The following is a 19,095-nucleotide window of genomic DNA, read 5'->3' as shown; positions in this document are numbered from 1 at the left end:
GTATTGCCATCTAACCTCTTAACAATTCTTCCACTGACGGAGTACTCACGGAGTTCAGATCTCAATCTGTTCTTTGTTGTTTACTTTTATCTGTCAATCACATCGCACACTCCAGGTGGAAATATGCATACTGTGTAAATATGATGAAAGAGGAGGCCAACCAGTTTGTGCTGCTACCTAGAGGATTTTCAGACAACTATGACAACATTACATGTAGTAATTTTTATTAACAGTCACCTGTTAGAAGTTTGCACTTTTTTTTTTGCTGTAACTATTTACTGTGGTGGAAACTGGCACAGAAATATACATACCCACGTCAGAATTAGGGGATGAAATGCTTTAATATTGAAAGACGGCTGTATCAATGACTCGGTTGACGGCTTTGATGCAGACCCGCAAATATGTACAACACCGCCTATGTTCCAACTTAATATTGGTGCTGGTAGTATAGTAATAAATTGTATATTAATAACATTTAACACATTTGGTAGTTTTGAAATAACGTTAAAATTTCTTGCTGTGGTGGTAATACATGAAAACACCACCGTTTGGGAGTTAAAGGAATTTCTCCTATAATTACGATTATAAGTACCAGTAAATTAATAATTTAAAAGTTAGTAATCAATCAAAATGGGGGGCTTAACCCTTAAAAGTGCTAAAAAAAATTTGGTATTGGTTGAATTAGTGTGCATTTAGAGATTTAAAAAAATTGTTTTTGCTGAAGTTAATTTTTTTATTTTTTGAAATAAAAAATAACAAACAAACAACATTTTTTTAAACCCTACCAGCTCTACATAGCATTGTACATGTGGGCACACCACACTGTGATATACGCATGTCACACCACGCATCATAAGATGAAATGTTGATAAAGAATAGCACTGATTTTTAATTAATTTTTTCATGCAACATGCAATCCAATTAGCTTCCCGGCAGCCATAATGAGTTTTAAATGAAGTTTTTATAAATTTGATTTCTTTTAGTATGTTATGAAATTTAGGCCCACAAAAACATATTTACCTTGACCCAAAATTTTAATTGATATCTCTTTCTTAGTTCTAACAACTCTTTCATTAGGTAGTCCGTAGCTACTAAATGAATTAATATTATTGTATACTATGGATTACTAATGGATTAATTTTCTATTTTTTAACTCAGTTCATCTAAATAAAAATGGTGCAAGGGTGTGGTTTAGATCATAATCACTTACAATGTCAAACAAAGTTTGAACTCTTTGTTAAAAAATCATTTTTTACAATGAACACCAATTGAAGATACGCTCTTGTTTGTGAAGGCGACAGGATGTTCCAGGACATTTGGCAGTGTTCAGTGATACAAGAAATCGGAAACACTAGGTTTCTAAACCTCCAATTTGATTTCTTCCTCAGGTGGTTTGTCTTAATTTAGTTAACCCTCTGAGGAAGAGATCAGAATAGTGTTACTGATTTCATGTGACACTGAACGATGGCAAATGTCCAAAAGTTGAATTGTTGCTGTATTCAATATCTATATTCTCTATGTATCAATGTATCTATGTATCAATAAATGTAGATTCTTCTCCAGTACGGGTATGGGCACAGATGGGTATTAATTGTTTGTACACACTTAAATTTAAAAAAATTAAATTGAATTAAAAATTAAAATTTCCTTAAATAACTGTGTATAATTACAGTGAGCAATTCTAATTAAGAAGTTGGTATCTAATTTTTCAGCTGAATTAAAAAGTTAAATATGGAATAGAGGCAGGAACAATTTTCCTAAAAGAATAAAAATGATATTCCAGCCAATATTTGATTTACATTATTTCCATTCATTTAGTTAGGCGTCACTACTGTTCAAAAATTATTTAAAACAAATTGTATTAAATTTGTTATATCAGAAAATATTGAAGGGTAAAAGAACTTTTTAAGAATATTTAGAATTAGGTATTTTAGAAAAATCGTAGTTGCTATTTTGCTGAAAAGTATTTTGAATTTATCAATAAGCACATTTTACTGCATATATACATATAACTTTTCATATAATTCTTCTCTTACAGAAAATTTTGGTTTGGAGCTGACGAAAATCAACAAATATGGGCAGAGCATCGCTTTAGCACTGCGATTGAGACCCTGCAGCAACTCAAGACCACGTTTTGTCCGATGGAGAAACTCATGGTGATTCAGAGCACTTTTGAACAAATGACAAAGGTACTTAGAACTGTTAACAATACAATGGTCATGTTGAGATCTCACCACTTAAAGGAGAAATTAGTTTATCAATTTCAAGAAAAACCAGGTTGAGTACTTTTACAGTGTAAATTGGCTCTTGGATCCTGAAGTATGACAAGTAGTATTTCCATTTTACTATATCAACATATGGTGACTGGCTTCTGTGTAACACTGTTCATCATGCGTTTACCACCAGGTATGGTATTGGTTTATGGTGAATTTATTTAGCAATTTCATCTTATTTGTTGAAGAGGAGTTAAAGTATTTGCAATGTAAGAGTAACTTGTTAGATTTTAGACAAAAAACAACAGTTGACACAACGTAACAATTAGTATTTAAGGTGAATTGTGGATTGAAAAATAAAATTGAAAGTTCTGTGAGGCATGGAAAGTATTAGTCTAATTTTTGTGTCAACCAAGGAAGTTGTATGATTCACATGGATTCCAAACAGTACGAGGATACCAAATAGGATTTCAGTTATTATTATTGATTTTGATGTGGGATGAGAGAAAAAAAATTATTTAGTTTCTTAGTTTAAAATGTTCACGATGTTGGGTAATTCCTGGTAATTTTGTTTTCTTTAATATTTTTATAAAAATGTCCTATAAACCATAATGTTCCATAAAACTTTTAAGTGCAATAAGAAAAAATGTTGCCTTTGAAGTTTTATTAAATAATCATCATTATGTATGTTTTTAATTATTTTTATATGTGCCCAAAGGGGTGCATAATGCGTCTTCATTAAAAGTACACATAAGCATCATGTACAAGACAGGGAGCATGTTGCTGGTTTCATGGACTGACCAATAACTAAAAAAACAGGTGTCTTCTATGCTACAAAGAATTTTAATCAAGTGACACAAAAGGAGTTAAGAAGAAAGCATAATGAAATCACAACAAATTGACACCACACTTCTTACATTCCATGATGGTGCACCTGATAAGGTGTTTACATGATTAAACATGGAAATGAAAATCAGGATTTTCTTAAATTAGGCCTGTTATTTTCCATAACGTTAAAGAAAACAATTAAGTAAAAACTGAGAATTTAAAAAAGACTTTAATTTTAAAAATTATCTTGAGTTTCCTTAATTAGTGGTTTTGATTTAGCTTGCTTTTAGGAAAATATTGTCAATTACTTCTTCAAAACTCATCTGATTCAATACAAAGCACTGCCACAGAAACAGACTAATGTAAATATTTGAAAATGGCTTTTTACGAAGCAATTAACTTTTAATAAACCTACCATTGGTGGCCAAAAGTCAACCAAAGAATTATATAAAATATATTGAAACAACAGTTATTACGGGTTCTTCTTGGAGTCTTGGACACGAGCAGGCTGCACGCGATCATTACAACAACACCGCTTTCAGCAGTCTGGCGGTTTGCGTGTTACAGTCAGCAGGCACTGTTTGCAATAAATTCCTGACTATGATACATTGTTCCACTACGAGTATACTCGTACTTTGAGTTTAAAATAAGTAAAAATATACCTTGAATATTTTTATGAATGGGAGGGGGGTTTTAATCCCCCAAACCCCTCGGGATACGCCTATGCATGCAAAATCTTATTGATGTTTGTCATATTAATGTCTAAAATGCCTCAATCTTACGATATGTCACATGATGATCATGCTTTATCAACTCATGCACAGCATCGATGTTTTCTTTCACAACAACTGATGTTGGACGACCTAAACAGGGTTCATCCTGGAGTGATTGTCAGCTACAATAGGACTTCATTACCATATAAGGAATTAAGTTCATCTGTGCATTCTTGTCATGTCAGGCCACGTGGAAATTTATGAAAAATTATTGCACGAAAATGTTCATGATTTAATTCTATTTTCACCTAAGATCAGTTTTTCAACCTGGTGTCGATAACACTAACAACAATGAAATAACAAAACATATTGATTGAGGTTATGTTTAATAATGTGAACTTTGCACTAGAAACGTCAGCTGGTGCCTAGCAACAATCAGTGTTACCAAGGCCAGAATAAGAATAAGAATAAGAATAAGAATAAGAATCATTTATTCCATTGATCTGTTTACAGAAATAGGACAAGTCATTTTAAAAATTACATACATTGTTAAAGCTAAAAATTACATTAACACAAAAGTGTTGTAAAAAAGTTCACATGAAAATTTAAGTAAAGTAGCAATAAATAAAAGTAATTATAGTTAGTTATAAACTAAAAACCTAACATTAATATGGCAATTCATGAATTCCTCAATGCTGTAAAAAGGATTTTTCACTAGCCAATCATATAACTTTTTTTTAAATATTTTAAAGGAAACAAGTCTCGCATCATCAGGCAGCTTATTAAAAAAATTTATAAAATTTAATTTAAACGAGCTTTTAGTTTTAGCTAGTCTGTGAGGCAATATATCAATCTTATTCCTTCCCCTAGTGTTGTATTGATGGATCTCCTGTCTTGTATGAAAAAGATTCAAATTAGATTTTGTATACAATAAAACTTGAAAAATATAAAGATTTACTATTGTGGGAATTTGAAATTGTACAAAAAGAGGTTTGCAGTGTTCAAGTGGGGTTGGCTCCTCCAATATTACGAACAGCCTTTTTCTGTAGCACAAGAATGTCAATGACATGTGAAGAATGACCCCCATACAAGTAGACCATACAATATGTGCGACTGAAAAAAGCCCAAAATATGCCAATTCTTAAATACTCTGGACTAACAAAACTTTTGAGTTTCCAAAGTAAGTAATTTACTCTAGAGATTTTGTTACAGACAGTATCTATATGAGTTGACCAGTTTAATTTTGAGTCTACATTAATTCCTAGGAGCTTGACCGATACCCAAATTGATTTCCTGTTTGAGGCTTAAAGTAATACACTGTGTTTTATCCAAATTGCATGCTAGCTTATTTGCTGCAAACCATTCATAAGCCCTTTTCTCAGATTGTTGGGTAATTTGTGCCAAAACAGTCTAAATTATGATGACTAGAAAGTAAGGTGGTATCATCAGCGTAAATCACTGAATGAGTATTGAGGTTTTTAGGAAGATCATTAATATAAACAATAAAGAAAAAAGGCCCAAGAATAGAACCCTGTGGAACACCAGTTTCCACGGTTTTCATTTGAGAGCATTTATTCCTGACACATACATATTGCAATCTATTGGAAAGATTATGACTTAATAAGTCTTAAAGCACAATCACTAACACCGTTAAAATGCAAGCTTATCAAGAAGAACATCAACAAGGACACTGTCAAATGCTTTACTGAGGTCACATAAAACTAATGAAGAGGAATCCTTTTTTTTCAAAAGCCTCCAGGGTATGATCAATTATGTTTAATACAGCCGAAGTTGTAGATCTTCCCTGGCGGAAGCCATATTGACTATTTGAAATTAAAATTATGAAACTCAAAATAGCCATTCAGCTGGTTGTACATAATTGATTCAAAAATTTTAGAAAATATAGGGACAATTGAGATTGGACGATAGTTATGTACACAATTTTTGTCACCTTTCTTAACACTGGAGTAAACTTTTGACACCTTTAGTAAAGGTGAAAAAAAACCCTCATTCATGCAGTTATTTAAAAATTATCGCTAGGGGTTCACTTATAAATTCAATAGTACTTTTAATAATGAAATTCGACAACCAATAATAGTCCATAGCTTTTGAATTTGAGAATTTTGACACAGCCTTTATAACATCCTCGGCTGTAAACTGTTAGCCAAACAAATGAATTTTTGATCAATCATTCGTTTCTCCCAGAAAGTAATCAGGACTATGGTGACTGGGGGGAATTCCTTCACTACTAAGCTCTTTAATTGAGTTTATGAAATACTGGTTGAATTCCTCAGGATCCAAAATTTACATCTTGACTGTGTGTAGGTGAGTGTTCATTACTAATCACCTTCCAAGCAGCCCTGCATTGGTTAGGAGCTTTACTAATATACTGCTCAACTGCAACTTTTTTTGCTAGTGTTTAATTCATTCCTATACCTTCTTTTATGTTGAATATATACATTATAAGCTGCCTGAGTTTGCTCTGACCCCCTTAAAATTCAAACTTTTGTAAATTGTGAATAATGCAAGCATTTTCATTTCTTGTTTTGGCTAGTTCCGGTGTATACCACTTGACAAGTTTAGTGTTATTAGACCCGTGATTTATTTGAGGTTTTTACTAAGGGTGAGCAATAGTGCCATAAGTCAACAAATTTTTTAAAAAAACTATTAAAAAGTGTTTTTTTTAATGTCAATTTTATTTTGTTTAAAATCATCTATCATGTCCCAATTTTCTTTCTTTAAATAATAAAATAAACTGATCCAGACTTTCATCACTGTGCCTTCTAATAAAACCATTACTAGCTTGCAACATGTTTTGATTGTTCTGTAAGTGCTTTGTGGAAAACATTTTAAAAAAAAAGGGGTACATGGTCTGCAAGACAATGTTCACCAAGTGTAGTAGTAAATAGCTTTTTATTAAAATTAACAATAATATTGTCAATGCAGGAAATTAAAACGTGTAGGTTGATTATTTGTAATAAAAAGAATTAAATGATCTGAGAATGTTACTAAATTTAGAAAAATCCAAATTACCATTATCACTTATTACCCATTTCAATATTAAAATCCCCATCTATGAGTACCCTCTGGTTATTAATTAGTAACCTTTTGACAGCATGCTCAAAACAGTTAAAAAAATTTGTTAATATCTCCATTTGGAGATCTATAAATGCTCACAATCAAAATATTTTCTTGTATTAATTTTATACAACATATTTCAAAATCTAACTCAAAATTAAAATTTAGATACATCAACAACAGAAAATTGTATTGTATTTTTAACATAAATACCAACTCCACCATTTTTCCTAGTTTTTCTACAGACTACGCTGGCTGGAGTAAAATTCTCTGGTACAAATAGATCTACTTGATTTTGTTTCAGCCAGTGTTCTGATATACAAATTAAGTTTATATTTTTTTTCTTTACATATACTTTCTAACTGCAATATTTTGTTTCTTAAACAACATACATTTACTTGCATTAGTCTAAAAAAATTGTTGAACCTTTGTTACAATTTTCTGAGACACTCGTAACTTTTTCACTAGCTACATCAAACTGGGAGGAGCATATAGGTAATTGTGGATTTTGTTTGCAGAGGGGAACAACATTATGATATTAATCAAAGCTGGTGGTGGAAGAGGGGGGAAAATCTTCAAGAGATGTCAAAAGAGGCCCGACAGTGTTTGATTTTGAATTAAAATATCAGCTGAGAGATCATCCGTTGCCGCAAACAGAACTTTTGGCTCACCCACAATGTCAAGAAACAAATAGCAGCCCTCTTATTTCTCAAATACAAAATAGACAGATTCATTTACGAAAATATAAGATAATGTTTAACATGAGCACCCCACTGTTCAATACACAATAGTATGGAAAAGATCTAGAATAGCGGATGGGATACATGTCATCATGAAAGAATAGGTGCCAGATATATGGTACGGTAGGCCGTTGTTCAAGTGGCAGTGCTGGATGTCAGGCCCGATTGTCTATTTGCTTATCTATCAAAAATAAGTTCTTTTGAACATATTCATAAGTATAAATAAGAAGTGTAAATATGTATTTTTAAAGTCATATAAACCGTATATTTCTGTAATCACCACTAAATTTTTGTTAAATGTAAATATTAGAATTGTTTTTTATGTGCTTGAAGTCAAATACAAAATGGAATCTGAGGATAAAACTATATATATTTTTTTTTTAATTTTCATTGATTTTGGTGTTTTGTAAACTTAATATAAAAACTATTCTGTATAACATTTGTTTTTTTCCTATATGTATTATATGTTAAGTTTGGAGCATTGGTTGAAGTTGTAATATGCTCTAGAAAGATATATAAACAGTTGGCCTAAAAGATCCTGCCAGTACAGAGAGTTTACATTGCTACCTCTAGGGTTAATGAAATTGAATATTATATTTGTGTTGAAGGTGGTACGAGCGGAGTTGGGATCTGACTACTTGTGGGCGATGGATGAACTCTTCCCTGTGTTTGTGTTTGTTGTTGTCCGCTCATGTATATCCCAGCTGGGCTCCGAGATCCACTTCGTAGAGGACTTCATGGAACCTCGGCTAGCTCACGGGGAGCTGGGCATCATGTTCACCACTCTCAAGGTAGATACCACATTAGCTCTTATTTTATTGTAATATACCAGCCGTCCTAAAAACTTTTTTTGCAGGAATCTTACTATTATTTGTTACCACAACTGATATATTTAAATATACTTAAGTAAGGCAGCATGGTCAATTTTAAAATTTGAACTAGGTAACCATAAGCTAACAGAAACTTTCTCTAAACTTAATTGCAATAATGACATAATATCTGAGGGAAAGAATATTTTTTAATATTTTAATAAGTTTGTCAACATTTCTAGAGAGATTAATCTGAACTCAGATGTGTGCAGGGGGGACGCAAGTTTGGTACTCTACGCGGATGATGCTACGGTTCTTCTCGGTGGCTCGGATAGTGATGTGGACCTACGAGCATCTTCTTCCCTCGTAAATATTGACAGTTGGCTCTCGAAAAAGAACCTAATGTTGAATGCTAAGAAAACCACATTTATTCAGTTTCTAACAAAAAATAAGCAACACTCTGATTTATTGATTAACATAAATGAAACTTCATTAGAACCATCTAAATCTACGTGTTTCCTGGGTGTAACCATCGATAGTAGATTGCAGTGGTCTTCTCATGTATCTGGGTTGTGTGGTAAACTGAGTCAAGTGTGTTTTGCATTACGAACTCTGAGTACTTTTATGGACAGAGATGGGTTGGTGACTGCTTACCACGGGTGTTTCGCTTCGTTGTTGGCGTATGGGATTGAGGTCTGGGGTGGAGCCTCTCCTGCAGAACATGCATTTTTGGTCCAAAAGAGAGCTGTACGGATCATATGCAGGGTCCCAAATCTTCATTCATGCCGTGGTTTATTTAGGAATCTCAACATTCTAACAATGACATCCCTTTACATTTTTAGAGTTGTCATGTATGTGAGGAAGCATCTGTGTCAGATTCCGTCAGTGGGAAGCACTCATGCCTACCCGACGAGGCACGGCACTTTGCTTCGTACTCCCTCACATCGATTGTCCCTGCACGAGACTAGAGTGATGCACGCGGGTGTAATTTTTTATAATGCTCTCTCTCAAACTTTGAAGGAGGTTTGTGAACTGACAATTTTTAAAAAGAAACCTGAGGAGATACTTAATAGTAAAGGAATTTTATAGTGTAAATGAATTCCTCTCTGACAGTGGCTTTTAAATTTTAATTTAAATAATTGTTTTTGTGTACTTATTTCTTTCTTTTGACTACTATTCAATGTGATTTTGTTGATAGCACTTTTATATTTAAGTTTAGATTTATACTATATTGACGATTGCGATGTACTTCTGTGTACCTTATGCAATAAAAAGAATTGAATTGAATTGAATTGAATTAAACCAATCACTTAAGTTTTTGTCTAATTCAAAAATTCAAAACTCTGTGCAGTATAACATTAAAATAGTCAGTCCACACAGTATATAATAAAGTTAAAAAACTGAAAAAGACAAAAAGTCATCAGTTTGGGATGAAATTCCTTTGGATTTAATGAAACAAGCTGTGGATTTGATCGCTTCACCCCCTTATATCATTATAAATATATCATTTGAGACGGGTTATGTTCCTTAATAACCTAAATATACAGAAATAAAACCAATTTTCAAGAAGGGGAAGTAGGCATAATCCAGAAAACTATAGGCCAGTATCAATTTTGCCTTCTTTTTCCAGTGTTTGAAAAATTATTGGAAGATCAAATAATATCTCATTTTGAACACAATAATTTATTTGCAATTGAGCAATATGGTTTTAGAACTGGGCAAAACACAGTTCAGGCTATTGCAGATTTTGTGTACAGAGTGGCAGAGAGCTTGGATACATCACGGGGCACAGCTGCTGTGTTCTGTGACTTGTCCAGGGCCTGACTACGATGATCATAGGATTTCGGACATTTGCCATCATTATATTATGTTTTGGTAACGGAACGTTTTGGAACATATAACAAAGGTAGTAGTCAGAGATCCCATAATCCTCTCAACCCCTTCCAGATGAAACACGGGATCTCCCTGTTCTGCTATAATTCTGTTAGGGGACGAAATACGAACACCCTCAGGCTGGTGTACTACATCATATTTTGTTGACACATGAGATAGGTCTGTGGGTAACACTGGCTCTGCATTGTGCTGTTGTCTCTAGGAAGTAGTTTGAACTGTATTAGACAATATCGCAGCCATTTTGACACAGCACGTTATGTATTGGTTAATTATTTTGTTCCATAATAAAAAGTTGTAGTTTAAAGAGTAAAGGGTGCATTTTGACTGTAAATTTAAATACAACCAGATAAAGACATTGCCACTTTTTAATGAGTTTAAAAGAATTAATATTAAATGAAATATGTCTTTATTTTTTAGGTGGAGATAAATATGTTAAAATATTAAAAAAATTATTCTTTCATTTATTTCAGTTTAGCTGATTTTTTTCTCCCATTTCCAAATAAACAGAACTATTTTAGTATGATAATACAAATGTTTTTTTCTAAAGTATATTTCACTTTATATCTGACTGTACTGTTTTGTTTTGCAGGCTGGATACTGTCTGATTCTTCAAGAGAAGATATCAATAGGGAGCTAACTGTGATATCGTACTGTAAGATTCCAAAATGACTTTTGTTAAGTTTTAGTTTATACTCGTTTTAAATCTTGGAATGTTAAGCAATTCATTTGTTATCGGACTGTTTATATGTTATTGACAAATTTGTTGTTGCATATCGTTAATAGTATAGGTTAAACAATCAAATATTTTAGAATAGCATTTTAAAGTTAAAAACAAATCTTCAAATATTTTTGTATATTGATAGTTGGAGATCGCGTTTTTAAATTGAATCTTTTTTTGAACAAATGTTTGTGTACTGTACGTTTTTGCTCACTGAATCATATCTGATGTGCACGGTGTGCTAGGAAATACATTATTTTAAACTTTTAAAGAGCACAAACATTAGGAAATGTAATAGGATTTAGCAATATTTTCCAAGCAAACAAAGAAAATGCAGTTCTTAATTCATTAATACTTTCAATAAGCACCAAAGTGACCTCAGTAACTGTTTATTCCTTTGTTTATGTACTCTAATCATTACGGCTCTGTCAACTTCAGTATAGATCATCTTTCAATGTATCATCATTCCAACATTCAATGTACTAAATATTAAATAATCTTTTATTGTCATTAAATTGTGTAGTCTACACTTGAGAAGTGTTAAGTATTTGTATACCAAAAATATAATTTTATTTGTTGAGTTTTATTTATTTGTTTTAGTATTATAAATTAAAGAATTTTGTTGAATACTGTAAAATTGCATTTATTTTTTCAGTTACTCTTGTAAATAAACTCTATTAATAGTTTGTAAACTTTTGGGTCATTTAAAACTGTTAAACATGTGTTTGCTCTTGTACAACTTAAAACAATTTTAAAACTTTCTCAAAATGGGTTTTCAATAAGAGTTTGGTCTTTTTTAATTAACATATAGCTATTAATTAATTAATTATTTGTTGTGTTACTAGGAGCAAAATTCTAAATAAGTGTCAGTAAACAATCTTTGAACTAGGCTTTGTATTACCAATGGTAGTACATCTTTTGTAAATCACTACTAACAGTTTGTGCATAATCGGTCGTTATTTAACTTTTTACTATCAACCTAATTATCACATTTTTTAATATCTTATGCAATTTACAGTGTTGTAATTTAGTTAGTATTAACTGAATTGCGATAGCATAGAAATATAAAGGTTTTCGTGAAAGCAGATGGTTTTATTAAATAAAATTCACAGAATATCTTGTACTAAGTTGGACTTATTGTAAATGTACTGTATCATGATACAAAGAAAACATTTTGTTTCCAATATTAAATAGTTTAACTGATAAAACACATTATCTATTGAATGCAAATGATTCCTTAAGCAATTCAAAATGATCAACTTTAAGTTGTATTACCATTTCAGTGAATTGGAGTGTAAGTTACTGACAGTTTTGATATACAGTAACTTCGAATAAATAAATGAATCGTTTATAATGTAAAGCAGTGGAAATGGTTACAAAAAAAACATGTATCCAAAAGTTAATCCTCTTCCATGAAAATAGACAAAAATGAACAACACTGAACATATTCCTCCGTAGCGAACAAACCAATTTGAACAGAAATACATAATTTCTGTCTCTATACTCTGCACTGTGTGCTACATTGCATGTAGCAGATGTCTTCAAGTCATTGGCAATGTTTTTAAGCCAAATACTGCAGTTTTGTTTAGATTTGTACGTACAATAATAACACATGGCGTTAAACTCATCTAATAATTTAAAAGTATTTTCAAACAAATAACATTGTGAAGAACTATATAGTGTTGGACAAATATAGCAATATACTTTTGAAATTTGTTAATATAAAATGTATGTATAATGTGTAATAAAAGCTATGTTCCTTAACCATATTTCAAAAATATCATGCTGCTGTATTAAACATGTTACTTGTTTGGGCCGGATGAGAATTACCCAATGCAGTTAAACTTTTATGAAGTAATTGGCATAATTAAGCTATTTCTGTAGAATTTAGAAACACATTACACAATTATATTTATTTAATTTTAAAGTGGTCCACGATTTGAGGTAACATACCACTTAGCCTACTGATCATTTAGCCTGTGATCACTTACAATCTCACAGATTGAAGAGTGATATGTATGGTGGATTCACATTTTACACACCTAGCTTATTGACAGGTTGCTATGTATTGAGAAGTCAGCTATTTTTATTTTACAATACTTAATATTAAAGTATTAATAAAGTGGGCAATAAACATAAAAATAAGCAAGTTGTACATTGTGACAAACAGTAACAACATTAGTAACAATTCTTTATGTCACTATTGCTTATTATTCCTCTACCTTGAGGAGATACGTTGTTTTCTTAGTTTATACTTTACTTCATTACATTCTATTATACAAAACATATGGCTTCTGTGATCTTGATGTCTTAGTACCTACCGTAATAGTGAATGTTATGAATATTTATGCATAATAGAATGTACAAGTTACAAGAGTTTAGTGTTGTGTGCCATACTGTACTGAATTGATTAATTTCTCTCAGCTTGAATTAATTTGAATTATAAATGTGTTGTAGTGTATTAAACAAGATAAAACTTTATTATCTAACAGTAGTATACTTTTACATTCTCAAATTTTTATAACTTTTTTCAGTTTTGTCCTTTTGCGAACCTTTAGTTCTGTAGCATTATTATGTTAGGTTGTAGGTTTGTACATGACCTACATTGCATTAACACCCTAGTGGACAAACTGCCTGTGTGGCACTGAAAGGAAGATATCAATATTATAACAATGTTTGTAAGTTTTCACTAGTTATAATATATCTATATTTATGTTAAACATATAGTTAAATAGAATGTTTCTCTTTATGTTGTTTTAGAGTAACATAAAATGACATATCAATCAAAATATTGTTTCCTCTCTTATTGTCTGTTTTATTTTTTAAAGTTTGGTTATTTAAACTTGTCGCTTGCAGAGGGACGACGTCTAACCACATGATGGATTACAGAATTACATACAGCAGTTAACTGCTATCAGAAGTGACAGTAAAATGGTTTATTTGCATTTGATACTCCTTTTATCAATTGCAATTTGCAAAAATAATTTAAATTACATTTATTTTATAAATTTGTTATGATACAAAATTAATATTTTAAACACCTAAATTAATTGTGTCAGTTTGAAATACAGAAACTTGCAGGAAAACAATTTTAAGTTTAGAGACTAAACAAAATTGTTTCATTAAAATGTATTATATAAAAATGAATCATTCATATTTGTCTAAATGATGAAGCATTAAAGTTTGAACAAATTGTCTTTGAACCTACTTTTTCTGTTTTCACGTTTGTTATTACTATTAAGTATTAAATTTTAATAATGAGTCTTGCTTTCCTGTTATCTTCTATTCTTATTATTTTTATATTTTTTGAGATATTTCCGATTGAACGTTAACAAAACCTATCATTAAGGGGTGTGGCAAAATTTTCCCTCTCTCTGTTTGTACGAAGGTACTGCGAGAACCTTTCAAAGTTTTAAAGTAGTCAATGTGGTTTTTTCAAAATAAGCTTCCCAATATAGTTAAAATTGTACATAGCGAAGTTAAATTAAAAATAGTTCTGTATTCCCATATTATGTTTTTTAAAAAGGTTGTAAAAAAAGAAATATCTTTGTTTGTTAATATTTAATCAAGGCATAATTTATGTTTAAAAGGGACCTGGATTATACAATAGTTTTGACATTTTAGTTGTTATGCTTATGAGGCTGATGTTTTGATTTTTTCTGAGTTTTCCATTTAAACCTTATCTAACATAATTCAGTCCACAAGTCACAAAATATTAAAATTAGAGCCATGCCTAGAATGAAGATGGCTTTACAAGACAAGACTGAATGTGTAGTCTCAGTGGTATAATTAGGACTTGGCTTTGGAGGGGGTGAATTGATACACCAGCACACCACACTAGGGGGTATGGAGTAAATCTAAATTTGAAGAAAATTAGATAGGTCTAATTCAAAGTAAAATATTTAACTGCTGTAATTCAAACAAGATTAATTGTTTTTATATGAATATGTTTGTTAGGATCAATGGGGGTTCGTTTTCTCTTTTAGTTACACCACTGTGTAACCTTCTAATGTTTGGTGTTTGGACAAATGACAATGTTCTCCAATTCTGGTATTTATTATAAATTTGCTTTTAATAATGAATGTATCAAAGGAAGCGACTCTACTTTCATTTTGTTTATTTTTGCTGAATTTTTTACCATTAATTTTTTTATTGTCTGTTTACGTTTTTATTGCTTCCCTTGAAATCTTTTTAGATCCATTCCCTCCATAGAAGACCAGTAGTCAATTACTATTTTTGTTCTGAAATAAAGCCAACCCATTGAGGTTCCACGATTAAATTCTCTATTTATTGTGCAATCTGTTTTTTATGTTCTTATCATTAGCTTAAATGTCTATAATTAATTGTCTTATATATGTTTTTATATTCATCCTAGTTTAAAAAGTTATGTATAATTCATATGTTTACTTATTAAACAGTTGAACAAACAAGCATATTCAGGTTTAAAAAAAATAATAGAACAGAGTATAATTAGGAGTACAATTTTACATTTTTGTTACCATTCTATAGCTTTATTTAGTTTTCAATGTGTTCTGTTATAGAAGTAAGTTAGTCTGTTAAGCAACTCTTTATTTCCTAGTTGGAGCGACTCACATTCCAGGTTCACTTATCTGTACTTGTAGTAGGTCAGTATTGTGCTGTGTATGATGTACGGTTAAGGTCAATTCCATATCATTAATGTAGATGTTACATTTTTCTTGTATTCGTCAATGTTTTTATCCTCCATGAGACTGCTATGGTCAACTTGTTTGTGATAAAAAATATCATCTTGGATTAAAAAGGCATATTCGTTTAAATTGAGTTTTTCTTGTACCTACCTCTTAAATCTGATTTTCTCAATACCTGTAAATTACAAATAGAGATAATCTCACACCTATTTTTTTTATCCTGAGGGAAAAAGACGTTTAGTCCCCATGCTTAGTCCTAAAAAGGACCTTTGCGCCTCCCTTACTTATATTTGCGTCCTCAGAATCTGAGGCTTTTACAGAAGCCGATCAGATTTGAGGGCTCCTGTTCTATAGTGTCCTTGGGGCTGAGGAGATATGCTCCCAGGAATTTTTTCTGAATTTTTGAAATGACAGGACAATTTAACCAAATATGCTCCGCTGATTCCTCCTCTTTTCCGCATTCGTCAGTCTGACTAAGGCCCACCCTCAAAAGGTGTTTCCTTAGTGGGCCATGTCCTGTCAACATCCCTAATATCAGTCTTATATCCTCCTTACTCTGATCTAGGAGAGCTGCCCACCCTTTAGCATAAGGAGATTAACATTTTAGATTGTCTTAATCCTGAGGCTTTACTCCAATAAGTGATTCTTATCCTCTTTTCCCAATCTTTTACAAGAGCTATGCTGTTGGAGAAAGCTATCCCCCAACCTGGCTCAGGCCCCACTATTATGTACTCTGCTCTCTTTTTGGTGAGAATGTCTGCTTTTCCATTTCCATAAATGCCCTCATAGCCCGGCACCCAACCGAGTGTTACTCTGTTATTGTTAGCCAGCTCAGCTAGAGCATTCTTACATTCCCAGACAGCTTTCAAGTAAAACGAACAGGTATCAAGTGCCTTTAGTGCAGCCTGGCTATCAGATAGTATCAAGTATTTTGCTCCTTTTGTCCTCATTTGTATGAGTCTTCTGGAGCATGAGTCTATTGCCATGACTTCCGCTTGGAAGACCGTCGCATGTTTTCCCAGGGGCACTGCTATGTTAACTCCTGGTCCGTATATTCCGTATCCTGCCCTAGAGTCAAGATGTGAACCATCTGTGTTAAACTTCAGTACTCCTTTTGTAGGGTAGGCCTCCTTTTAAATCCATTTCTCCCTTCCATCGATAGAGACAGTATACCATTTTTCAAAGGAGTATTTCTGACACATTGGTTAGCATTTCAGCCTCAGGAAATTCCTGCATTATCTTGATGTGACTAAGGAGGTAGTATTTATTACCTTTGTTCCTAGAAGCTTCGTTGCGCTTAGAGCGGCTGTCCTCATCATCTCCTGCCCCAGAGGAGTGTATCCCAGGACCGCTTCAATTGCTAGTGTTGGGCAGGAGCTCATCGCTCGTGTACTGCTTAAGCAAGCTAGCCTTTGAAGACTCTGTAGCCTCTTAGCAGCTGTTGTTTGTTCTATATGTGACCATCGGTTTTGTTATAGTTTCATAAATCCAGTACATCATTTTGGGTTTCAATCCCCATTTAAATCCAAAGAGTCCCTTATAGACCCCAAGGGCCATTGTCGCTTTAGATATTATGTTCTCAAATATGTGAGTTCCAAGTAAGGTTCTCATCCAGGACTATACCCAGATATTTCACTTCCTTTGATTGTTTTATTCTGATTCCTTCCAGTACAGGTTGTGTAAATTGGAACTTTCTTTTCCTGGTAAAGTTTACCATATTTGTTTTAGACGGGTTGATCCAACGACCTTCCCCATGACACCCGTTGCTTATGAAATTTAATTCTTCTTGAATTGGGTGTTCCAGCGTGCCTTTGTTATTTTCTTTGACCATAAACAATAGGTCATCTGCATAACATAGTAGCCTTGTTCCCCTCTTCTCTGCTTTGTTTAGAAGGTTACCAACCACCATCGCCCACAGGAGAGGAGACAAAACCCCTCCCGGCCAGCCCGGGGCAGCCTTTCCTTTTATTCTGGTAAGGTCCCGGGGGCAGCCTTTCCGGGCCATGATTGTGACAGATTCGTCTACGTGCTTTGACTTCACTTGTCTGCTTTTTAGGAGGGCTACTGTCCATTTAACTGCATCTGAGGGAACTCCAAATCGTTCCATAGTAGCCTCAATGGATTGGTATGGAACTCGGTCGAAAGCTCCCTTCAATGTCCATGACGACTGCCGTTTATATTTTTGCAAAAGTTCCTCCCGGTTCTTTTTTTATTTTTCCTTATTTCTCTTTTATATTCATATTGGGCGTGTAGATAAGGAATCCAGTCATCTGTCCTTTTTGCCCATTTTAATAATTTCCGAGCTTTATGTCTTAAGTGCTCTAGCCTCCCAGTCCACCAAGGCACATCTTTCTTCAGCCTGTTTTGTCTGAGAGGACAGTTTTTCTTGTAGGCCTTTGTTATAGCTTGTTCAATTAATTGAGCAGACCTTTCCATGTCAAGTTCATTATTCTGGTAAGGTTCTATATCCTCCTCCAACTCTTTGGCTAGGGACAGTCAGTATCCCCTCCAGTTGGTAGATTTAGGGACCCTGGGGGTTACGTTTATCTACCCTATGGCCTCTATGTCGAACCTAATGGGGGGCAGTGGTCCGAAAGTGAGGCCTCCTGTGAAACGTGCCACCTTACAATGTTTATATTTTTGGGTGCGGCCTCATAGCGCCACAGCTCACAGCGCCACAACAAATGAGCTGTGAGCACTCCGGCCAAATCTGTGGCGCTATGACCTGTGGTGCTGTGAGCATGGATCCGATTATTTATTCGGTTGTGTTGGCGCTGTGAGCACTCGACCAAATCTGTGGCGCTGTGAGCACTCGGGCCAATTCTGTGGCGCTATGAGCCAGTCTCTACTTTCTGGTGTTGCATAGCGCCACAACCTCCTATTGGTTCAAATTTATTAAATAATAACTTTGGAGGGGGACACTTGATGTAGGGGAAATACGGAGGCAGACAAGCAGCCCAACCACCGTCACGGCGCATGTAGTGGATAATGCAATGACATTGCAGTCGCATTTTAGTTATCTCTATACATAAGTTTGTTTTACTTCTTGATTACATATTATATCATACTATTGCAGTTAAAAACTGCACATATCAATTAGCAGCCCAATTCTTTTAGTATAGATTGTTTTCCTAAAGAAGATCGGTTTTCACTCTGTCGTTCCTACATGTGTGGTTTGGGTGAAAAACACAGACTCGGTGGTGTTGCGCGCCAGGCGGAGATCCCACGAGCTACGAACTATATAAGTTGGCTGCTCGCTCCCCGCATTCCAATCTCTTTATTTGATCATCTTCCGGTCCCGACCTACGTTTTATTTCCTGGCCACATCGGCTGATGACTCGATACACCCAGTTCCTAAATAGTCCTTAATATTTTGGGCACTTGTTTTCCAACAACCATTCCCTTTTGAAGTTCTTGATCAATATACCGTAGCCTA

The 19,095-nt window shown here is 33.4% G+C and overlaps 1 protein-coding gene across 1 annotated transcript in view; it reads left to right on the top strand.

Moving 5' to 3' along the window:
• Positions 1–15,788, top strand: part of LOC124364637 (alsin) — a 62,966-nt gene extending 47,178 nt beyond the window's left edge. The window contains exons 17-19 of the mRNA XM_046820261.1: positions 2,039–2,189; positions 8,181–8,363; positions 10,864–15,788. Of these exons, the coding sequence (XP_046676217.1) occupies positions 2,039–2,189; positions 8,181–8,363; positions 10,864–10,911 (382 nt within the window). The 3' untranslated portion in view covers positions 10,912–15,788. The remainder of the gene's footprint in view (positions 1–2,038; positions 2,190–8,180; positions 8,364–10,863) is intronic.
• Positions 15,789–19,095: the final 3,307 nt, after the last annotated feature.

Source organism: Homalodisca vitripennis, chromosome 6 (assembly GCF_021130785.1).
Source record: "Homalodisca vitripennis isolate AUS2020 chromosome 6, UT_GWSS_2.1, whole genome shotgun sequence".
In the NCBI taxonomy this organism is placed as follows: Eukaryota; Metazoa; Arthropoda; class Insecta; order Hemiptera; family Cicadellidae; genus Homalodisca; species Homalodisca vitripennis.
Note: the sequence above shows the minus strand (reverse complement) of the source record. Positions and strands in the feature narration are given on the sequence as shown.